Below are 26178 nucleotides of genomic sequence, written 5' to 3' on the forward strand. Positions count from 1 at the left end.
TCCAATCGGATATGAATTGCGCCCTCTAGAGGTTCAAGAAGTCAAGACCCAAGATCGGTTTATATGGCAGCTATATATGGTTATGAACCTATTTGAACCATACATGGCACAGTGGTTGGATATCATTACAAAACACTTCCTGCAATATTTCATTCCAATCGGATAAGAATTGCGCCCTCTAGAGGCTCAAGAAGTTAAGATCCAAGATCGGTTTGCATTGCAGCTATATCAGGTTATTGACCGATTTGAACCTTATTCAGCTCAGTTGTTGGAAGTCACAGCAAGACATATTGTGCAAAATTTCATTTCAATCGGATAAGCATTGCGCCCTCTAGAGGCTCAAGAAGTCAACACCCAAGATCGGTTTGTATGGCAGTTATATCAGGTTATGAACCGATTTGAACCTAATTCAGTACAGTTGTTGGAAGTAACAGCAAGACACATTGTGCAAAATTTCATTCCAATCGGATAAGAATTGCGCCCTCTAGAGGCTCAAGAAGTCAAAACCCAAGATCGGTTTATACGTTAGCTATATCAGGTTATGGACCGATTTCAATCATACTTGGCACAGTTATTAGATATCATAACAAAACGCGTCGTGCAAAATGTCATTCCAATCGGATAAGAATTGCGCCCTCTAGAGGCTCAAGAAGTCAAGACCCACGATCGGTTTATATGGCAGCTATGTCAAAACTTGGACCGATATGGACATGGACCATTTACAATCCCAACCGACCTACACTAATTAGAAGTGTTTGTGCAAAATTTCAAGCGGCTAGCTTTACTCCATCGAAAGTTAGCGTGCTTTCGACAGACAGACGGACGGACATGGCTAGGTTGACATAAAATATCACGACGATCAGGAACATATATACTTTTTGGGGTCTCAGACGAATATCTCGAGTATTTACAAACAGAATGACGAAATTAGTATACCCCCATCCTATGGTGGAGGGTATAACATGTAAAAAGGCATTAAGTTCGGCCGGATCGAACTTTGGATACCCACCACCTCGGGTATATATGTTAACCACCTTTCGCCATAATCCGGAGAAAATTACATCGATTACGAACCCAATGCAGCTTTATTGAAATATGGCCCGATTTTGACCAAACTCTGCACGGACGTCGAGTGGTCTATTAAATACAATTCACTGTTCAAGTTGTTAAAACAAAATATTGGTCAATATGGCAGCTATATCGAAATATTGATTGATCAAAACCATATAGGGTACGGAGGTCGAAAAGCCTAACATAGATCCTTGTGCCAAATTTCAGTGAAATCGGATAATAAATGTGGATTTAATGTGCCTAAATTCTCAAATCGGCAGATCGATCTTTGAACTTAACCTGCCCATGATCAAAAAAAATCTGTGGCAAGTTTCAGCTAATTTTCTTCATTTTTAAGGCCTGTAGCGTGGTTTCAACAGACAGACGGACAAACGGACATGGCTAGATCGTCTTAGATTTTTGCGACGATCAAGAATATATGTACTTTTTTGGTAGTGTAGTGGGTCTGGCTGGGCGGTTAAACAGGTGATGTGTATCGAGTGGTCACTGGTCACAATTGGGACATACAAACATACATAGTCCGACGACGAGTACTCAGAAGGCGACGATGAAGACGCTTCTCACCCACTGCTGTCTATGTTCGCACAGCACTTTGCAACATATTCAGTGCAACTAAACTCCCGTAGTGACATAAGGTCAGAGCAAGGTCGGAAATGCACCCATTCCATGCACCGGTTACATTTCACCGACACCCGCCGATGATGGAGCCGGTTCTGCCAAACCGAACAGAACCAGGGTTAGGGGTTCTTTTCACTCCCGGAACGGACCGGACATAATACCTTTACTAAAATTTACCATGAGTGAATATCCTACTGAATGAAATAAGAAAGTGTTTTGCTCTCTGCCATGCTTGCCATTCATGGAAGAGGGTATATACTATTCGACTCAAACGCTTTTACTTGTTTCTTTTTTTTCCTGTTGTGTATGAGTTTTTCGTTTCTGATCAAATTTGATGAACTTCTTTCTGTCTGGATAACATAATTTAACAAGTCATTTAATTTAGCTTTTGGCACGGTAACAGTTTGCCAAAGACAAAACTAATGTAACTTGGTAAGAAATTGTTGGTATTGTTGTTGTTGCTCGTTTCACTAATGTGCTTTACAAAGATTTTTGTATTGCTACGCGTGTTTTAAGCTTCTTGGATTTTTTTCTCTCGCTCGTGAACTGAAATGGAACGACAAAAAAAAGAAACCCACAAAAAAATATATATGGGAAAAAGTTAAACTTCTTGGGAAAATCACCCAAAACTCCAGTTATAACCTTTGAACTTTTGCCTTAGGTATTTGTCAGAGGAGTCCAAGCTGCGCTTTGTCAAGTTTTTGGTTCAAGCTTATAGTTTTGAGAGTCACTAATGTGGTTGACACTTGCTTGGTTTTTTCAGACATGGTTGTCCTCTTTCTAATGCTGACTGAAATCATTGAAGTAAAACGTTTCCCCATAGGCCAAGTACATGTCATACCAAGCGATCTTTAATCATTGGTCCTCCTGAGTTTATTTTAATGATTGGGGAAACTTATTTCGGTCTATTTTCGAGTCCAACTCTAGTAACAGTTCATTAGCAGGGTGGACAAATTTTTTTTTTTTTATCTTTAAACTACTAAGAGATATAGGAAACGCCTGGAGCTCTATCTATTACCTGACTATTTTTTAAGACACAGTTGGAGGAAACTGTTCTGGCTGGGGTTTAAACCCAAAGTCGTAGAGAGAGTTCAAGCTCAGTCGTTTACTTCTTGTTCAACCGGTTGCCACGACCTACAGTTTTAAGTTGGTGATTTGCACCCCACCACCGTAGCGCAGAGGTTAGCATGTCCGCCTATGACGCTGAACGCCTGGGTTCGAATCCTGGTGAGACCATCGGAAACAAATTTTCAGTGATGGTTTTCCCCTCCTAAGGCTGGCAACTTTTGTGATCTAGTAGACCATGTAAAACTTTCTCTCCAAAGAGGTGTCGCACTGCGACACGCCGTTCGGACTCGGCTATAAAAAGGGGGCCCCTTATTATTGAGCTTAAACTTGAATCGGACGTCACACACTGATATGTAAGAAGTTTGCCCCTGTTCCTTAGGGGAATGTTCATGGGTAAAATTTGCAATTTGCGATCTGCACATCACCATGGTGTGCAAAGAAGTTGCCTGCCAGACAATTGGTATCGGTACGTTGCCTACTAGGTAGTGGTGTAATCATGGACTCTTAAAACACCCATCAGAAAATTCAGAACCCTAAAGGAGAGTTTAAAATCACACTTGTGCTTTATTCCAAACCGGGTTTCAATACCCACAAAGTAGTGGACACGAGATAGCTGTCAACACCACACAGGCTGGAACTTTGAGGTCCAATTTGTGTGGTGTTAATCGGTGTCACGAGAAGCTTAGCTGCGAGTTACAGGACGCGTCCCCAGGCAGACAGTGGAATGCTTCATACGGACTAGCTGCAACTGCAGGCGCGGACAATCAGCGGTATCGAGCGGAGAATTTCAGTGATAGGCCAGGCAGCATCGACTCTTGTATAAATACTGAGTGTCTATAATGCTCGAGTGTCCGGTGGTGTAGGCATTCAATAGTACCTACACCACCGAGTCTATCTACTACTTATGATACATAAAACCTATGTCTAAATCTGGTCAATCTTTAAGTTTTTATTTGTTTCTCTTTCGAGACGAGCTCAATGATCAGAGATTTTCTTTGCAAATGGAAAAGGAAATCCAGAGATAGTAACACACATCAACCACTATGGGACGCGTTTCGTCTTTGGTTAGAAGACTTTTCAACCATATTAAGTGTGATGACTTCAAGGGCCGTGAATTAGTATGTTGTATTTGGGTCGAATTAATTGCGAAAAAGCCTCTATAACACAATTACCACATGAACCACGCTCGACAACCCTGCCTATTATGTGTACTTTTTCCCAATGCATGTGTTTTTGTCTAATGACAGACTTTTTCTGCGACAATTACACTACTTCCGTGGTACACATAATTCCGTGCATTTGTTGAAATTGTATTGATGGCTTCGAACGCTGAGACAACGGCAATGGCTCTCGCTGCTGCTCTGTGTGCCCAGGTTCGAATCCCGGCCGGGCTCTGCCGATTTTTTTAATTTTCATGTTTTTTGCCTGTTAGGGCGAAGATCACTAAATTTTAAAATTTTTGTTTGTTTCTCTTTCGAGACGAGCTCAATGATCAGAGATTTTCTTTACAAATGGAAAAGTAAAGCCAGAGATAGCAACACACTCAAACAACTATGGTTTTTTTTAAGTTAAGTTTTTATATATACTGAAATATCGAATAGAACCTTTCAAGATTTTCTTAGGAGCTAAATTGTGGATATTGCAGTCTCGAAAACACATAATGGCTTAAAGAAATATATGGGAGCCATAAGTAAACCTAGGCCGATTTTAATGAAATTTTGCACACATATAGGAACGCCAAATGAAATAGATATCATGCATAATTTTGTAAAGAACGGACCAAAACTATGTCTATGCAGCCTTAAAAGTCCATATCGGATAAAATACATATGGGAGCTTTATCTAAATCTGAAGCGAATTCGTTCATCAATAGCGTTCGTATTTGAACCAAAAATGTGACTGTGCAAAATATTACCAGAATCAAATAACAAAACCGAACTGTACCTTGATCACTAATATACGTAGACAGACAGAAAGACGGACAAACGGTCATAGCTAAATCGAATGCGAAAGTGATTCCAAGTCGGCATCAGTGTACTTATCAATGGGCCCAGCTCTTGACTTCATCGATTTAAAAACGTTGTTCTTTCGATTTTCTTAGCTCCTAAGTTTGTTCTTTTCTGCTAGAATTTATATTTACCAAAGTTACTTACAAGTAAAACCCTGTGGCTGGCTGGATGGCTAACTGTCAGTAGCGACAAGCGAGACTAATGAGTTTTTACAAAATAAAATTTATGTCTCTTAATAAAGCAGATAGAAGACCATGTCACATTGAACCTTAAATGCGTTCATAATGTCATACATTCAGACACCGACAAAAACCTTTAAAGAAGTTGTTTAACAGATACATGTGTGTGTGTGTGTATGTGTATAATTCAGCATGTGGGTAAAAGAAAAACAATTACATTTTCATTGCGTAAGCTAATGTCGCACATTGGTGTATAATCACATAAAATAAAATAAAATAAAATAAAATAAAATAAAATAAAATAAAATAAAATAAAATAAAATAAAATAAAATAAAATAAAATAAAATAAAATAAAATAAAATAAAATAAAATAAAATAAAATAAAATAAAATAAATGAAATAAATTAAAATAACATAGAATCGAATAAAATAAAATAAAATAAAATAAAATAAAATAAAATAAAATAAAATAAAATAAAATAAAATAAAATAAAATAAAATAAAATAAAATACAATAAAAATTAAAATAAAATAAAATAAAATAAATTAAAATAAATTAGAATAAATAAAATAAAAATATCAGCATCGTGCTCTTCTCTTATATGCCATTTATTTAAACCCCATATTGCCAATGTCTTAAGGGGTGTTTATAGCATGAGGCGTCCCCCAAACACTTGGCCCCAAAACTGATTATCAAATTAGTTTTCTTATCTAAAATATTTTTCAATAAGGCTCATATTTTACCCTTTAGGGGGTTTTTTAGTGAAGGGTGCCCAATGTACATGGTTCCACATTTCGATTTCAGATTCGTATTCTACTCCCAAATACCTTTATTTGAGCCCCATATTGCGATAGTCAGTAAATAATTAATATTTATGGGGTATTTTAGGAAAGGTGTAAACTCCCAGAAACTTGGTCCCGAATTTGGGTATCAATTTCGTGCTGTACTATTCAATACCATTCATTAGAGCCCCACATTGACATGGTCGGTAAATATGCCGATTTATGGGTGTTTTGGGGTGTGGGGTGGTCCCCAAACACTTAGCCCTGAAAATATATCAGCATCGTGCTCTATTCTCATGTATCTGTATATCGCTTATATGAATCCCACATTGCCATTGGCCTCGAAATTAAATATCAAATTCGTTTCTAATCCCAAATAGCTTTCATTTGAGTCCCATATTATCATAATGGGTCAATTAACTTATTTGACGTATTTGTAGGAGGAAAAGCGCCACCTGGACTTGAATGCAAATTTAAATGTCATATTGTAATCTACTCCCAAATACCTTTCATTTGAGTCTCATATAGCCATGGCCGGTTAATATGCCCGTTTTGTGGTATTTGGGGGTGGGGCGACCTCCCATTACTTGGACCTGATTTTTTATGCCATATTTGTTAAATTATGCGGAATACTTTTCTCATTTGAGTCCCATATTTATAGGAACGCCGAATATATCTGTTTAGAGGAGTTTTGGGGTTAGGGCGACCTGCTGGGTACTTGGACCAAAATTCTAATACGATATTCCTTTTCTAGTCTCCAATACCTTTGATTTGATAACCATATTGTGACCATCGGTCCACTTTTGGCTTTGGGTGGCGTTGTTGGGGTATGGGGGATACCATCCGATATCTAAAAATTATATAGCCTACGTTTCCTTCCAGATAAACTTGCACAATCTGTGATAATTTTAAGAAAATCTGTTAACCATTTAAGTCATTTTTGGGAGGAAGGGTGATCCCCTTCGTAATCTACTCCCGAATACCTTTCATTAGAGGCCCATATTTACATGAACCACCAATATGTCTGTTTGGGAGAATATCGGGGCCCGATGGGTACCTAGATATTTTCCAATACCTTTCATTTCATACCCATATTGTCCCGATCGGTCCGCTTTTGATTTTAGGTGGTGTTTTTGGGTAACAGGGGAGGGTCCGCCTCCTTCCGAAATCAACAAATTATAAAGACTATCTCTCCTTCCTGTCCATATTGGCAATCTACTCACGAACACCTTTCATTGGAGTCCCATATTGCCATGATCGTCCAAAAAACCTATTTTAGGGGTTTTGGGATTGGGGCGGCCCCCAGTTACTTGGACCTAATTTTTAATATAAAATTCGTACTCTACTCCTGAATACCTTTCATATGAGTAAAATATTGTCCCGATCGGTCCATTTTTATTTTGTGTAGTACTTTTGGGGTAAGGGGGAGGGTCCGTCCCCCTTTCGATATCAAAAAATTTATATAGCCTATGTTTCCTTCGAGACCAACCTACATAAGGTAATCGAGGTAATCAAGGTAATCGGTTCAGCCGTTTTTGAGTCTATACGGAACAGACAAACAAAAAAACTTAAATTCAATTTTATACATAATATTCTTGATCGTCTTGAAATTTTAATGTCAATTTAGCAGTGTCCGACCTCTACGGAAAGCTAGCCTACTTTGGAATGAGTTAGGATAGGCACTTGAAACTTACACAAATACTTCTTGTTGGTGGAGGCCGGTTGAAATTGTAAATGAAGCAAAAGGATCCATGTTTTTATATAGCTCCCATATAAACCGATCTCCCTATATGAGTTCTTGAACCTCTAGATGGCGCAATTTTTTTCTGATTTGACTGAAATCTTATACGTAAAGTTGTGCTATGATCTCCAGAAACTGTGGCAAATATAGTCTAAATCGGTCTACTACCTGTTATTGCTCCCATATAACCCGATCTATCAATTTGACTGCATAACCCTATAAAGGGCGTTAGGGAGGGTATTTAAGACTCGACCAGGCCGAACTTAATGGGCTTTTCACGGTGCTTCTCCCATTACTCACATGATGCGCGAGCATCGTAAGGTGGCTCTCTCTAAGACAATAGCAAACAAGTAAGAGCGTGCTAAGTTCGGCCGGGCCGAATCTTATATACCCTCCATCATGATCGCATCTGTCGAGTTCTTTGCGCAGTATCTGTTTTTAGGCAAACAAAAAATAATTAATAAGGACGGAGGAGGAGCTATATCAAGTTATAGTCCGATTCGGGGCTCAAGAAGCAAAATCGGAAGATCGGTTTATATGGGAGCTGTATCAAGCTATAGATCGATTCTGACCATATTGCACACGTATGTTGAAGGCCATGGCAGGAGCCGTTGTACAAAATTTGTCCCACATCGGATGGAAATTGCGCTCTCTAGAGGCTCAAGAAGTCAAGATCCCAGATGGCTCAAGAAGTCAATACCCAAGATCGGTTTATATGGCAGCTATATCAGGTTATGGACCGATTTGGACCGTACTTCGCACAGTTATTGGAAGTGATATCAAAACACTATGTTCAAAATTTCCGTCAAATCGGACGAGAATTGCGCCCTCTTGATGCTTAAGAAGTCAAGACCCAAGATCGGTTTATATGACAGCTATATCAGGTTATGAACCGATTTGGACCATACTTCGCACAGTTGTTGAAAGTGATATCAAAACACTACGTGCAAAATTTCAGTTAAATCGGACGAGAACTGCGCCCTCTAGAGGCTCAAGAAGTCAAGGTCCTAGATCGACTTATATGTCAGCTATATCAAAACATGGACCGATTTGGCCCATTTACAATCCCAACCGACCTACACTAATAAGAAGTATTTGTTCAAAATTTCAAGCAGCTAGCTTTACTCCTTCAATAGTTAGATTGCATTCGACAGGCAGACGGACGGATGGACGAACGGACAGACAGACGGACGCACAGACGGCCGGACAGACAGACAGACAGACGGACGGACAGACGGACGGACAGACGGACGGATAGACGGACGGACAGACGGACGGACAGACAGGCGGACAGACGGATGGACGGACGGATGGACAGACGGATGGACAGATGGACGGACAGACAGGCGGACTGACGGACGGACAGACGGACGGATGGGCACAGGGGCGGACATGACTAGTTCGACTTAAAATGTGACGACGATCAAGAATATATATTATGGGGTCTTAGACGCATATTTCGAGGTGTTACAAAACAGAATGACGAAATTAGTATACCCCCATCTTATGGTGGAGGATATAAAAATATGTTGAGATGAGACACCTGTCGCTACCTAAATGCCCATATGTTTGTGAGTGTATATGAAAGGCATGGAATTTCCAAATTTATTTTTCAACATTTAAGCCTTGGTACATACAAAACTCATACATAAACAATTCATATGAGCAGTCACCAAAAAAGGGTGCTTTATAAGATATGAGGCAAAAAGAAACTTAGTCCCTTGCTCTGGAGGAAAACGTTCTTGATATAAAGAATTTCATTTTATTTAACTAAATTAAATTTATTGTTATTGGTAATGTTTACTTATTTGTTGTTGTTGATGATGTTCACTTTTGATTATGTGTTTTCAATATTCGTTTGTTTTCCCTTTTTGTTTTGCAGATTGTACCTGGTGGCATTGCCTCAAAATGTGGTAAGCTGCGTATGGGCGACCGCATCCTAAAAGTGAACGATACCGATGTCTCACGTGCCACTCATCAAGAGGCTGTAATGGAGCTACTCAAGCCCGGCAATGATATTAAACTGACCATACAGCATGATCCATTGCCAGCCGGATTCCAGGTATGTATGAAGGAAGTCAAGTTGCCTAAATACCAGCCATTGTGGGTCATTTTTGGGTTACTTTTTGTTTGAGTCCTTTTATGTTTTTGTATTTCTTGTCCTGATGTTGACATTAGGGGCGTCATTTAGATTTATGATTTTGACCTCTTTCGATTTTCTGAGAAAAACGAAAGGCTATGTTCGTTCAATATAGTTTTGTTTGTGCCTTTTTTTTGATACAAATGCTATGGCAAAAATATGCACACACACCCAAACTCTTAAAAAAAGAGTTTTAGATTGTTTTTTTTATTAATTTTATGTTTATTTTTTGGGATGTTTTTGTGTTTTTTTTTGTTGCTTATCATTGATAAACGTGAAATGAACAACATAAGAACAAGAACCAATAAATTCGTTTGTAAAATGTTATCCTTTTTTACTTTTTTCACCCAAAACCGCACACAACCAAACAATCGAACTAAATTGAATTAAAAACAAAAAAAAAAAAACACGCACACACAGACAATACAAGTAGACTATATACCTGTGGAGGTAAGCGCTTAAGACTCCTTACAAGAGCATCATCCCTCTACGTTACCCCCTCAAGTCCACCACCCCCTGAAATGTATAAACCTGCTTTTCGTCCTTTTCTGCTGAAAGATGCTCGCAAGCAATCAATCTATTTAATATAAATGTTTGTTGTGCCTTATTTTATTGTTTTTGGTGTTGTATAGATTTTTGTTTTTGCTCAACTTAAGTAGCTTTAATCCTTTAATTCCGGTATTAATAGACAATTTTTTTTATAATACCCTTTTGCTTCCTGCTTAGCGAAACTAAAGTTGGTGTGACCTTTGAGAGTTGAACAAATCTGTTATTGAAGCATTCAATTTATTTGGGAATCAATTAATGTGCAACAATTAAACCATTCATTCAAATCGAATTGAATCGTTTGCTGATAATCTGCTAAATGAATTTAAAGGATTATTTTTATTGCTGGCCAGCAAGGTTTATTAGCATTTTTCTGCCTTTGGGCGGGCTTTCATTTAAATATGCAAATGTAATGGATTTCAAACACTTACACACACATGTAAATCAATTAAGAAGTTTGAGGATTTGATTTTATGGATATTCACATTTAGTTTGTGATGCCATAGGGGATAGCAGAAGAGGAACTATGAAGAAGAAGAAGATACTATTAATGGCATATAATCGGCTAATCCCATGTAAGCATTATAAATACACATTTTGTATGTGGTGCATTAGAATCGCTTAAGGTGTTTATGAATGGGGTTGTAGCAGTGTGTTGTTGCATTCCTTGCCTATGAAGAACTCCATTGGGTCATTGCGGTTCGTACAACCGGCTGTCAGGAGATTTCAAAGTTGTTTTGTTATTGTTGCCTTTGAAGAAATGTTCATGGATGTTGTTGTAGCAGTGTGTTGTACACTAAGGCAGCAGCCCTTGCCCATAAAGGACTCCATTAGGTCAATGCGGTACGTACAACCGGCTGTCAGGAGATTTCAAAGTTGTTTGTTATTATAGCCTTTGAAGAAATGTTAAAGAAAATTTGTGCAGAAACCGTAAATCCTGGCTTTGAAAGCCGTTTCTGACCAGCCCAGATTCACAGGGAGTCTTCTCTACAATCAATCAGAACTTTCCTCCACGATGATCTTCTGCAATGAGATAATGACAGCGATAACCTAATAGGCCTAAAGCCTCGACCACATTACTTTTGCAGGTGATTCTCTGAGGACATGTGGTTTAGACAATCGCTCAAAGATCTAAAATCGAATCACTTTCACTATCGCCGCAAGTGCACGAGAATGAATTTCGTTCATTCTCCACGATGATCTCCTGTAATGACATAATGACAACAATAACCCAAAAGGTAAAGCCTCGACCATATTACTCTAGCAGATGATTCTCTGAGGACATGTGGTTTAGACAATCGCTCAAAGATCTAAAATCGAATCACTTTCACTACCGCTGCTAGTGCACGAGAATGAATTTCGTTCATTCTGATATGTCGGAGACCACCGTAGCGCAGAGGTTGGTCAGACCATGTTCGCCTCTGACGCTGAACGCCTGGGTTCGAAACTTGGCAAGACCATCAGAAAAAAATTGTTCAGGGGTGTTTTTCCCCTCCTAATGCTGGCAACATTTGTGAGGTACTATGCCATATAAAATTTCTCTTCAAAGAGAGGTCGCACTGCGGTACGCCGTTCGGACTCGGCTATAAAAAGGAGGCCCCTTATCATTGAGCTTAAACTTGAATCGGACGGCACTCATTGATTTGTGAGAAGTTTGCCCCTGTTCCTTAGTGGAATGTTCATGGACGAAATGTGCATGTGATATGTCTGATTAATCAAAGGTTCTTTTATATCTACCAACATAAAATGCGAGGTTTAAAAATCGAATCTTTGCGTCTGTAACATCTTAGAATATTGATCTGCGACCCCATAAGGTAAATTATATATATATATATTGGGTTGCCCAAAAAGTAATTGCGGATTTTTCATATAGTCGGCGGAGTTATGGATCGATTTGAACTTTTCTTAGCACAGCTGTTGAAAGGCATAACAAAACACCTCATGCAAAATTTCAGCCAAATCGGATAGGAATTCCGCACTCTAGACGCTCAAGAAGTCAAGACCCCAGATAGATATGACAGCTATATCAGGTTATGGACTGATTTGAACTACCACAGTTGTTGAAAATAACAACAAAACATCTCATGCAAAATTTCAGCTAAATCGGATAAAAATTGTGCCCTCTAGCGGTTCAAGAAGTCAAGACCCCAGAGCGGTTTATAGGGGAGCTTTATCAAAACGTGGACCGATATAGCCCATTTACAATCCAACCGACCTACACCAATAAGAAGTATTTGTGCAAAGTTTCAAGCGGCTGGCTTTATTCCTTAAAAAGTTAGCGTGCTTTCGACAGACAGACAGACGGTCGGACGGACAGACAGACGGACGGACGGACAGACGGACGGACGGTCGGACGGACGGACAGACGGACATGGCTATTTCGACTTAAAACGTCAAGACGATCAAGAATATATACACTTTATGGGGTCTTAGACAGATATTTCGAGGTGTTACAAACAGAATGACGAAATTAGTATACCCCCATCCTATGGAGGGTATAAAAAGTAACCTCGAAAAAGAAAATTTAACTTCCGTGCTGTTTACAAAATCCTTAATTGTTTACCATACCACGCATCTTTGTTGGTGGATGTCTGCTATGGTGTCCCCACCTATGTGGCAGTGTCTGTTAGCCGCGAAAGTCGGGCAATGACAGGATATGCTCCAACGTCTCATCATCTTTTCCACATGCATTCCCTACACATGCTATCTCTTTCCACACTGATTTTGCATAACTGAGCTCGTAGTCTTATGTGTTCTGGTATGATACGGAATGCTTTACTTATCTCCCGCTTGATTCCTTTCAGTAATAGCCTCGACTTCTCACTATCCGCATCTCTCTATACGATTTTCGTCGTCCTGCCGACCGTTTCGTTGTTCCAGAGTGATACATGCGCATTCAGCCCACGCTCTTAATTCGGACCAGGAGGAACCGGCACATGTTTAAATACCGAGAGCCTATGACAAAGGAAGTTATTGGCGCATTGAAATAACAAATGCCCATAACGTTCCCACGGCGATCGGTCCTTGGATCGGAACGAGATGGCTCACTTATAGAGCTTGACGAAGATGGCTACCGCCACAAACAAATATGGCTACAATAGCAACAGGAGTATCCTATCGCATCAGAGTAGACAATAACTTCAGATTTGGCCAGGATGGTCAGATTCTTCATAAGCTTTTCAAAGACCAGAGTTCCTTAAAGAACTTAGGTTAGGTAAGGTTAAGAACTTGGGTTAGGTCACTATGGACATACACCAAAGCCAGTAATCGACTTTCGAGTCAACCAAGTTTGTTGATGGCAGTCCTCTGACCTTCACCGCCAAAACGTCTGCCCTTTTATTGCCGCTTCCTCCGTTATGGCCCGAAACCCAAACGATGCGGATCGCGCCATTCTCAGAGAAGTCGTTAATCTCCTTCTTACACTCCAAGACTCTACGTGACTTTACCGTGCTGTTGTTATTCCCTTATGGCCAGTTTACTGTACCGCGATTGTAAGACCATTCTCCCATCGCCTTAAGTCTCAGCCGCAATGGCTGCCTCACATTAAATCTGTATGTCTATAGGATAGACGTAGTTCACTGGCTCTACAGGAGCGTGATTAGATCAATACCTACTCTACATTAAGATAATACAACAGGTACAAAGAATTTTTTGTCTTGGCAAAGGTGGAGCGACGAGGACCCCGCCTACTAGGGCACTGGATACTATTCTAAATATCCAACTAGAATACTCTCCAGTGCCCTAGAGGGCGTGGTCCTCATCGCTCCGCCTTTGCCAAGACAGCATGTTCTCTGATACAACAGAGTATTATCCGAACGTTGCACTTTTTTTGCCATCGCAGTCCACCAAACTATTGAGGCGTGAGTAAGTATTGGTCCAATCACGCTCATGTAGAGCCAGTGGACTATCCTCGGATTTAGGCCCCATTTCGAGCCTATTGCGCGTCTGCGTTGTGCCCAACATCTGTGAGCCTTCTGGGTACGCTCCTGAACATGACATTCCAATTCCAAGATCCGGTCTAAGTATTTGACCCTGTCAAATATCGTTCTATTAAGGAAACGAGGTGCATTATGTAGGACCACCTTTGTCTTCCTCGTGAAGAAGCAAATTTCGGTCTTTTCTGGGTTAACATTGAGACCTTTAGGTCTATCCCAGTCGTATGCCATCTACAGGACCCTTTGGGCCCCTCTGCATAGCTGGTTCGTATCCTTACCCCTTAGAAGTATTAGAACATTGTTTGCTTAGCAGACAGGTTCAAATTCCTCCTCAGCCATCATCCATAATAGGTCATTTATGATGATCACCCCTAAGAGTGGCGATAAAATGCCCCCGTGCGACATGTCCTGTGGCAATTTTTTTCCTCTTAATAATGTCATGGAATCCACAATTTATCCATCTGTTCCTTGGCATATGGTTTATCCAGTCTCTAATGACCTGATCCACCCGGTGCTGGTCTAAGAATTGGATCAATTTGTCGGTCCGCACATTGTTGAAAACCCCCTCGATGTCAATGTTGTTGCTGTTGTAGCCATATTTTCATGTGGAGGTGGCGATTCTCGTCAAGATTCTCCAAAGCACCGATCGCAGCGGTTACAGGGTGGCCATTGGTTATATAAAGGCGCCAATAACCTGCCTTGTCATATCGAACATCATAGGCGCTCAGTATTTGTGGAAGAGCCGGTGACACTGAGACTCTCCGCTCGATATCGCTGATTGTCCACGACTGCCGTTGCAGCTACCCCAAATGGAGCATTCCACTATCCGCAACCTGTTGACGGTAGGTCGCAGCTATGCTTTTCGCCCGACTTCTCACAAAGACTCTCCTTGCGATACCGCTGATTGTCCGCGACTGCAGTTGCAGCTACCTCGTGTGGATCATTCCACTATCCGCAACCTGTGGACGTGCCCGGTAGGTCGCTGCTATGCTTCTAGTGACAGCAATGGACAACACTCAGATCGGACCAGCCTGTGTGGTGCTGACAGCTATCTCTTGCCGGGCCTCGATGTCAATGCATACAGCTATTGTGTATGTCTAAGCATCGAAGGATACTTCTATCTTATGCACAACCTCGTGCAGAGCAGTCTCCACAGACCCTCCCTTGACATAGGCATGCGGTTTGTTTTAAACAGTTCGCTGGATGTCATACTCTTTATCATGGTGTCCACAATACGTTCCATGGTTTTGAGTAAATAGGCTTATACGAGGGTTGCCTTTTATATTTCGGGATTAGAGAACACAAAAACAAATATCAAAAATCGCTTTTATTGTTTTCAAAATATTCCCCACTTGTGTATGCGTTTGAACCAATTGTCGAAGCACTTTTGCCACTGTGATTGAGGTATCTCCAAAACATGCATTCTGTACGCATCATCCGCTTCTTCAGGTTTCAAAAAACATTGACCTCTCATTTTATTTTTTAATTGAGGGAATAAAATGAAGTCATTCGGTGCCAAGTCAGGTCTATACGGAAGATGACTCATCAAATCGATGTTTTGAGTGCTCAAAAAAGCAGTTGTTTCGTATTTTTGGAGCATTTCTTTCGAACAATTGACACAAGCCTTTTTTTGAGCGATGGACAAATTGTGTGAGGGAACCCAACGCGAACAAATTTTTTTTGACGGTCAAATGTTCATGCATTATTCAATGTTTGCTGCTCTCACTAATGCCTAAGGTTGTCTCAATTTCACGATAGGTCACATGACGATTTTGAAATATCAGTTGGCGCACAGCATCAATGGCTTTTATTTAACAACAACTGATTTTGGACGACCTTCACGAAATTCATCTTGGAGTGAACTACGACTTCGGTTGAACTCACCATACCATTGATAAACACTGGTCCTTGATGGAGCTTCATCGCCAAAAATTGAATTAAGTTCATCGATGCATTGTTGTTTAGTTAATGCACGTCGAAAGATGTAGAACGATTTAAGTCCATTTTTTGGGCGAGATGTACCTCTTAAGTTTCTGTAAACAACACAAATAGCGCTCGTATGTCAAAAAGTTCTGAGTACGTATAACCTCAGAAATGTCAAGCATTACGATAGAGATGTCAGTTGACATATTGTAACACAAGAGTTGTCCATTCCCGAAATATAAAAGGCAACCCTCGTATTTTTTCGGATTTAAAAAAAGCGCTTATAAAGCCATCCTGTGGTTCTGGGAATACTATTAGACTAAATTCAAATGTTACCAAGATTGTTCTTCCCATCTCTGATGTATCTGGATTATATTGTAAGATATTAGGTATCCTTAATGTTCAACAAATCCTTTTAAAACTCTCTATCCCTCGCAAAATGGCTGTTGTACTGTGTTATTGTTTTAATTTTGCATGTAGATGTTTATTTTATTTGCATACTAACCCACCAACGCCTGAACCTGGATTCTCTTGTCCGATTGTAATGAAATTTCATATATAGTTGACAGCGGATTATAAAGTGGACAGCATCACATGAAATTCTTTGAAAATGATTTAACGTCGCACAGTGGGCCAAATGGCAAAAAAATTGGAAATAAGTCTACAACTTTTTATCTGTTGATTTTAGCCATACAAAATGTTCTAGACATTTGTAGAGGAGGACATAGGCTTTCAGAAAAGTGCTGTTGTTGGTCCATATCTTTAATACAGGGTGAGCTACAGGGTGTGAAAGTTGACCACTTTTGACTTCTCCAAGCTTCTGGGGGCCATAACTTTTGATCTACTCAACCGATTTACATGATTTAGGACTCTAGAGAAAGAGCTTGACAAGATCTAAAAAACTTATGCATAAAGTACCATGCCATCGTGTACTGTTAAGGAGTTATGAATTGTTTAATTTTAAAATATGAAAATTTGGCCTTGGTTTTTTTCAGTGTTTTTTAAATAACTCCGTCAATTTTAAAGCTATAAACTTCATACTTCACACAAATTATGCCAGCATATGTGTGCATAAAATACAAAAGGAATCACGTGAATATCTTTGGCGGTTTAAAAATGGCATCGTTTTCAATATGAAAAATATTTTTTTTGTCAAAAAATTGCAAAATTTTTCAAAAAAGATACTCCCATTTCCTTTAAGTTTTCGCAAACTTTGGCCGTCAAAGCATTATCATTTCTTTCCATTTTCACAAAGTCGAGGTATTAAGAAAAGTTTTAAGTGCTAATTTGGCTAATTTCGATATCAAACAACACCGTTATCTTAAGACCAAAATGGCCAATTTTTTTACTAAACTTCAAAAGTTTCTCACTGGAAAAAAAGTTCCACGGGGATTTTTTCGCTTTTTTTGAACTTAAATGAAAGCTTAAAATGTTCCCAACATTTTAAGGTATGTCTCGCCATATCCTAGCCATAAATGAGATCGTAGCGATCAAAATACTGAAAAAAGTCAATTTTCAAGTAGTGCTATATTCATTGCTAAAAAACAAGTATTACGTCACATTTTATTGCAAAGATGTTAAATAAACTTTTATTTGGTAACACTTCTTCTACAAAACACAAAAAGAATCATGGAAATATCTCTATTCTATTCCATTTTATGGAACCGGCAATAAAAAAGTCAATTTTTCAAAAAAGTCGAATTTCCCAAATTTTGTTTTTGTTGTCCTAATTGCACATGACACACTATAGCCATATTTACGCAACATACCTTATCGTAAAGGAAATTTTCATACCTTTCCAACGATGTATAAAACATTTCTCAACTCGGATTCTATCTACTCTAAAATTCATTTACACTTCATTAAACTCTATATAAAAATGTCTATTTGTGAAATGGAACCTTATATGGGGCCTACACTAAAACATTGATAGATTTGCCCAGGGTTTACAATACAAATGTGTTAGAATAAAAAAAGGTCTCCTGCCAAAGTTTAAAAAAATTGGAATAAAAATATGTGTTTTAGAGCGAAAACACTTCGCATCGGCGTGCGTTTATATGTATATTAGCTACTCCCAAAATAAAAAAGCATTTTAGTTTTGTATTATTTGATTTTATTCTCTACCAAATAATCTAAGGTATCAAAATTTAAAAGCTCTTTAATTTGAATGGCATCGGGATCGTCCTTATCTATATCGTCACATATTTTTGGTAGCCATTTAGTTCTGATGCTGTATAGTACCGGATCAGACGATAACAATAAATATTGAAGTAAATCATAATTTTGGTTAAATTTGGTGCTCTTTCGGGTATTGAAAAGCCGGAACTGTTTAACATCTCTATTACGGGATTCCTGAGCTTCTTCTGTAAGTTCTCCTAACGGAAGTATGTTGTATTCCACAATTTCCTTGCCATGATGTAAGACTTTATGTACTGTCGGTGTTAAAGCTTTCCACGAATATAAATCAGATAAAATGTTTTTTGTGTCATTACTATAAGCTTCAAATTTGGTTGAATTTATCATCTTTTTGCTATTGATTACAGCCAAAATCACTTTGAATCGTCTTAGCAAGTGTTCATCAAGACCGGTTATTTTAGATGTCGATACGGGGTCCTCAAAAAACCGCCTTGCCGAGTTGCCATCATTTGTGCTTCCGTATCCGTAAAGAGGTTTATCTATTATAAGTCCCTTTTGTTTAAACTCCAACTGGATTCGATTCTTCTCTTCCTGCCTCATTTTGTGAAGATCTTGGTTGTTTCTAGCAGAGACATCGCGGTTTCCAGGGCTAGTCCGATATTTAAGGTCATACGATAAATGCAAACAATACTCCATGAATCGAATTCTACAGTGCAGGGGCGAAATACCGAAATTGAGCGCATTTTCGTTTACTAAATTTTCATCAGACTTGTCCTCGAATTGCCCATTCTTCTTGCCACAAATATTGCATCTCCAATTGGACATAACGCCAGTTAATGCGTTTGCCACCTTTCCATCGATCATAGTGAGTTGTAGTTGAAACGAAACTTTTATATTTCTTCCCAATTGGTTTATAACAATCATGGGTAATGCAGCAATTTCTTCCTTTATTTCGTTCACCAAAGATCGTGTTGTGTTCCGGTCTTCCTTTGTATACTCAAACCGAATTGGGCGACATAAATATTTTGACCCAGGTGTTCTATTTATCCATATATCTTGAAATGCATTTTCTTTCGATGATGAAGATTGGTCCTTGTACAATCTCATTCTCAATGGTACTAATGATGCCATGAAAATTGATGCGAAGTTGGTATCTATTTCTGTTTGTTGCTTATATTCGGAAAATCCAGATGATCCATCACAACCCCATTTGCTGATCAAAACCACTTCGGAATTATTACATGTGTTCAACTGTTCTTCAGTAAAATTAGAAATAATTCTAACAGCTGTATTTTCAACAAGATCAGCAAGTTTCACTCTTGCTTTTAATTCGTCCACGTATATATTTGATGGCACCATTTTCGTCCTGGTGTTGTACAATTTATGTTTTGAGGGTAAACAACCCCATCCTTTTTCACGAAGAGCCTTCCTCATTGTTGAGTATTTGTTTCTTGAGAGGCCTAGGTTCAAAATCAGGGCCAGTGCATCTTCCTCCGTGAATTCTGTAGTCGATTTTGGAGTTGGAATACTTTCTACCATTCTCTTTACCCTTTTCGGAGATGCTAATGGTAAAACATCGACAATTCGTCCAACATTTTTTGGTTGTGTTTTTAACAATGCTGTTTTGAACGTATCTTTTATTAAATTTGGCGGATGTGCCGCCAATAGTTCCTCTTGTTTTTTCTTTTTGGTTTTCTCCGTAACTTCGTCGTATGCTTTGCTAGGCCGGCCGGGAATCAGCGGTTTAATTTCAATAAGTAGATCCGATTTCAGCCACTTCTCATACATTTTGAAAAACTTGATTTTTGCGAATGAACATTCTGGCAACCTTCTCTCAAATGATTTGTAGAATTTTTCAAGTTTGTCTAAAGCGTCTTTGTTTAGCCTTATTCCATATATGTGGTCCAAAGTGTAAACAAGTTCCTTAAATGACTCCGTGTATGATTTGGAATCATTTTTGATGTCCCATACAATTTTCGAAAGAGTGGAATACTTCAGTATGACTTCCATAACTTATAAATGTCCTTTACGCCTCTACAAAATATAATGAAGAAAATTTGGATTTTGTTCAAATATTTATGCAATATATTCACAATTAATGACCCATTTCAGGTATCAGACGCAATCGTAAAAAGGGGTCCAAAGTGCCTCTTTTTACTTACTCTTCTATAATTATTTACCTGGACTCGAATTTGGTTAAAAAAAATGACAATGAATTTTTTATGGGTAGGTTTTTTCACATTCATTGATACGGTGGATTTCCTGGGAATTCGACATAGCGAAACAGGTAACATTTGTCTGCATCAAATCTTAACACAAATATATATATATATGCAGGTATATTTCTAGGTTACTTTTTATTCAAAAATCATCAGCTTACATTAAAAATAGATGTAGGTACTATACAAACGCACGCCGATGCGAAGTGTTTTCGCTCTAAAACACATATTTTTATTCCAATTTTTTTAAACTTTGGCAGGAGACCTTTTTTTATTCTAACACATTTGTATTGTAAACCCTGGGCAAATCTATCAATGTTTTAGTGTAGGCCCCATATAAGGTTCCATTTCACAAATAGACATTTTTATATAGAGTTTAATGAAGTGTAAATGAATTTTAGAGTAGATAGAATCCGAGTTGAGAAATGTTTTATACATCGTTGGAAAGGTATGAAAATTTCCTTTACGATAAGGTATGTTGCGTAAATATGGCTATAGTGTGTCATGTGCAATTAGGACAACAAAAACAAAATTTGGGAAATTCGACTTTTTTGAAAAATTGACTTTTTTATTGCCGGTTCCATAAAATGGAATAGAATAGAGATATTTCCATGATTCTTTTTGTGTTTTGTAGAAGAAGTGTTACCAAATAAAAGTTTATTTAACATCTTTGCAATAAAATGTGACGTAATACTTGTTTTTTAGCAATGAATATAGCACTACTTGAAAATTGACTTTTTTCAGTATTTTGATCGCTACGATCTCATTTATGGCTAGGATATGGCGAGACATACCTTAAAATGTTGGGAACATTTTAAGCTTTCATTTAAGTTCAAAAAAAGCGAAAAAATCCCCGTGGAACTTTTTTTCCAGTGAGAAACTTTTGAAGTTTAGTAAAAAAATTGGCCATTTTGGTCTTAAGATAACGGTGTTGTTTGATATCGAAATTAGCCAAATTAGCACTTAAAACTTTTCTTAATACCTCGACTTTGTGAAAATGGAAAGAAATGATAATGCTTTGACGGCCAAAGTTTGCGAAAACTTAAAGGAAATGGGAGTATCTTTTTTGAAAAATTTTGCAATTTTTTGACAAAAAAAATATTTTTCATATTGAAAACGATGCCATTTTTAAACCGCCAAAGATATTCACGTGATTCCTTTTGTATTTTATGCACACATATGCTGGCATAATTTGTGTGAAGTATGAAGTTTATAGCTTTAAAATTGACGGAGTTATTTAAAAAACACTGAAAAAAACCAAGGCCAAATTTTCATATTTTAAAATTAAACAATTCATAACTCCTTAACAGTACACGATGGCATGGTACTTTATGCATAAGTTTTTTAGATCTTGTCAAGCTCTTTCTCTAGAGTCCTAAATCATGTAAATCGGTTGAGTAGATCAAAAGTTATGGCCCCCAGAAGCTTGGAGAAGTCAAAAGTGGTCAACTTTCACACCCTGTAGCTCACCCTGTATTAAAGATATGGACCAACAACAGCACTTTTCTGAAAGCCTATGTCCTCCTCTACAAATGTCTAGAACATTTTGTATGGCTAAAATCAACAGATAAAAAGTTGTAGACTTATTTCCAATTTTTTTGCCATTTGGCCCACTGTGCGTCGTCAGAAAACAATGTTTTTTAAAAAAATTTCTAAAAATTGTTGAAAAAAAATTTAAGTTTTTTTTAAGCCACTATGTTGTTAAAACGAAAAAAATCTTTCATTTAGCTCCTCTCGAAAGAGAAAACAAAACGAAAATTGTAAAATAATCTTCGCTCTAACAGCCAAAACAACTTGAAAATGAAAAATTCGGCAATGCCTGGGCACACGGAGCAACAGCGAGAGCCGTTGCCGTTGTCTAGCGTTCGAAGCCATCAATATTATTTTCCAAAATGGTGCACAAATTTATGTGTATGCTATGGGAGTAGTGTAATTGTGCAGACAAAGAATCTGCCATTACACAAACACATGCATTGGGAAAGGAATAACTAGCGGACAGGGTTGCTGAGCGTGGGTAATGTGGTACTTATATCATAAAGGTGTTTTCGCAATATCAACATACCAAAAGGTTGAAAAGTCTTTTAACCAAAGACGAAACACGTCCCATAGTGGTTTCTGTGTGTGGGTCCTCTCTGGCTTTCCTTTTCCATTGCAGAAAAATTTCCGATCATTGAGCTCGTCTGGAAAGAGAAAACAAACGAAAATGAAAAGAGGTCATATTCTTAACTTTTTATGACCAATTAGCGAAGAAAAGTAGATTTTAATGACTTTGGCATAAAAACACACCTACTGTCAAAAGTGTAAACAAAAATTATTGTTTTACTACACTCATAGAAATTTGTTAGTAAAAACAGCAAAAATGTTTGCTGAAACAGCAAAAAGTCTGCCGAAAATAAGACAGCAGTAATTTGATGCTAACACAGCAAACATGTTTGAGCTATAACCAGTAAGGAAAGGCAAAAGTCGGGCGGTGCCGACTTTATAATACCCTACACCTACCCTACAAATGCAAAAGGGGGCTATATATTGTATAATTCTGAACCAATTTTGATGGACCTCGACGGCCGTATTTAGATGGGTTATTAAAGCTCCTGTATCAAATTTCGAGCAAAGCAAATATGTTCCAAATTTTAAATTGGGAAAACAGTAATTTGCTGCTAACACAGTAAATATTTTTGAGCTATAACCGGTAAGGAAAGGCAAAAGTCGGGCGGTGCCGATTTATAATACCCTACACCTACCCTATAAATGCAAAAGGGAAACTATATATAATTCTGAACCAATTTTGATGGACCTTGACGGACGTTTTCAGATGGGTTATTAAAGCTCCTGTGTCAAATTTCCGGCAAAGCAAATATGTTCAAAATGTAATAACTACGGTTGATAAATGACAACAAATTACCCAAAATCTGACGAACACATATATGGGAGCTACATCAAAATCTAAATCAATTTTGACCAAACTTCTTAGATATTTTGGTAGTCATTGAGGAAAACATTGTGCACAATTTTGGTAAGATTGGTCAATAAATGCGTTTGCATGGCTTTGGAAGTGAAAGTCGGGCGATATACATAAACGACAGCTATATCTAAATCTGATACAATTTCTATGAAATTCACCAGAAATATTAAGAGTCATAAGAAAATCCTACGTGCCAAATTTCAAGAGAATCGGTTAACAAATTAGCACTTTACTGCAATATTTCTCAAAATCGGACGAACATATATATGGGAGCTATATCTAAATCTGAACCGATTTCGAACAAACTTTGTGAATAATGTGGAAGTCGTCGAGGAAAGCGTTGTACAAAATGTTGGGAATATTGGTCAATAAATGCGCTTGCAGTGGCTCTAGGGGTGAAATCTGGCGATATATATATGAGAGCTATATCTAAATCTGAACCAATTTCTTTGAAATTTGCCAGTAATATCGAGAGTAATAAAAAAATCCTTCCTGCCAAATTTTGGGAGAATCGGTTAACAAATGACCATCTTATTGATGTATTATTGCAAATCGGACGAACATATATATGGGAGCTATATCCAAATCTGAACCGATTTCTATGAAATTCACCAGTAGTATCGAGAGTCAACAGAAAATCCTTCCTACCAAATTTCAAGAGAATCGGTTAACAAATGACCATTTTATAGCATTATTACTGCAAATCGAACGAAAATATATATGGGAGCTTTATCAAATCTGAACCGATTTCTATGAAATTCTTCAGTAATGTCGAGAGTCAAGAAAAAATCTTTCCCACCAAATTTCAAGAGAATCGGTTAACAAATGAGCATTTTATTGCAATATTACTGCAAATCGAAAGAACATATATATGGGAGCTATATCCAAATCTGAACAGATTTCTATAAAATTCACCAGTAATATTTAAAGTCATAAGAAAATCGTTCCTACCAAATTTCAAGAGACTTGGTTAACAAATGACCATTTTATAGCATTATTACTGCAAATCGGACGAACAAATATATGGTAGCTATACCCAAATCTGAACCGATTTTTTCCAATTTCAACAGGCTTCGTCTCTAGACCAAAGAACATGCCCATACCAAATTTGAAGGCGATCGGATGAAAACTGCGACCTGTTGTTTGCACTCAAATTAACATGGACAGACAGACGGACAGACAGGCAGACAGAAAGTGATTCTGAGCCGATCGGTATATTTATCAATGGGTCTATCTCTCTTCCTTTTGGGTGTTACAAAAAAAAAATGCACTAAGTGCCACATAAGTGGTGCTTTGAAATTAAATCTACATGCCAATTAGGAATATGGAGATTTTAATTTTGCTTCCAAAAGCTAATCCCTTCCGCCGTTGTAGAACATTTTTTCCATTTCTTAGAGTTATCTAGGTTATTGGCTGACTTTTTTTCAGCAATGTGCTACGATTCATATACAGTTGATATACACCAACAATGTTGATGACGTTTGCAACCGACTTTTGAATAATATTTGCCATTAGGGTGCACCACTGCGTATAATTATTGTTAAGTTAACAATACGTATACGCAGTGGTGCACCTTCATGGCAAATATTATAAAGGGTGAATTTTTTGAGGTTAGGATTTTCATGCATTAGTATTTGACAGATCACGTGGGATTTCAGGCATGGTGTCAAAGAGAAAGATGCTCAGTATGCTTTGACATTTCATCATGAATAGACTTACTAACGAGCAACGCTTGCAAATCATTTTCAGTGAATGGGCCCTAGAAAAGTTGGCAGAAAATCCGCTTTTTTATCGACAAATTTTGTTCAGCGATGAGGCTCATTTCTGGTTGAATGGCTACGTAAATAAGCAAAATTGCCGCATTTGGAGTGAAGAGCAACCAGAAGCCGTTCAAGAACTGCCCATGCATCCCGAAAAATGCACTGTTTGGTGTGGTTTGTACGCTGGTGGATTCATTGGACCGTATTTTTTCAAAGATGCTGTTGGACGCAACGTTACGGTGAATGAACACATTTCGAACCGAACACTGATTTTGGTAATAAAATTCAATGATTTGCAAGCGTTGCTCGTTAGTAAGTCTATTCATGATGAAATGTCAAAGCATACTGAGCATCTTTCTCTTTGACACCATGTCTGAAATCCCACGTGATCTGTCAAATACTCATGCATGAAAATCCTAACCTCAAAAAAATCACCCTTTACAAAAGTCGGTTGCAAAAGTCATCAACATTGTTGGTGTATATGAACGGCTAAGCGGACTAAGTATCTTCAAGAGAAAAAAAATATATTCATAAAATCTGTGAGATAATATTAAAGGCTGTTCACCGTGGCTTGCTTAGTTTTAGACATTTTAGTCCATTGTGATGTCTCGTGAAAAAAATAAAAAGATGCCTTCCCTCCTACCTACCGCTGAAGCAACCAAATCGCTTCAAAACGCCTATTAACATGGGAATGGATTTCTTAAAACCTTAAGCTCTATAACCAAGTTTTCCAATTAGACAGTAAACTGACGGTTACTTTGAAAATGACTTCAACTCTAGTCAATGATAGCAAAGCAATGTAGCTCTTCATGTTTAGTTAGGTTTAAGTGGCAGTCTGCCATCAGACTCACTTAGACGTTTTCGTCCATTGTGATAACACAGGAACAGAGGTAGAAAGATGCCTTCCAGTTCCTACCGTTCAACCATCCAGATCGCTTTAGAAAGCCCAACAACTTGCGAATGTTCACAACCGCTAAATCAGACAAGTTCTCAAAGAAATTCGAACCTAAAGTGTAACTCCTTCTGACTGGCAGTGTGGGACTCACACAGAAGATATTCTATAGTCTCTTCTTCTTCGATGTCCTCC

The 26178-nt window shown here is 38.2% G+C and overlaps 1 protein-coding gene across 16 annotated transcripts in view; it reads left to right on the top strand.

The window, feature by feature from the left end:
- The window catches only part of LOC106081822 (protein lap4), a 704386-nt gene that overhangs the window by 441512 nt on the left and 236696 nt on the right, over nucleotides 1–26178 (top strand). For 14 of the 16 annotated variants that reach the window (XM_059364098.1, XM_059364099.1, XM_059364100.1 and 11 more), the window contains 2 exons: nucleotides 9353–9532; nucleotides 10031–10060. In XM_059364098.1, coding sequence (XP_059220081.1) covers nucleotides 9353–9532; nucleotides 10031–10060 — 210 coding nt within the window. The remainder of the gene's footprint in view (nucleotides 1–9352; nucleotides 9533–10030; nucleotides 10061–26178) is intronic. The other 2 variants (XM_059364089.1, XM_059364101.1) reach the window with 1 other exon arrangement.

Source organism: Stomoxys calcitrans, chromosome 2, assembly GCF_963082655.1.
Source record: "Stomoxys calcitrans chromosome 2, idStoCalc2.1, whole genome shotgun sequence".
Classification (NCBI taxonomy): Eukaryota; Metazoa; Arthropoda; class Insecta; order Diptera; family Muscidae; genus Stomoxys; species Stomoxys calcitrans.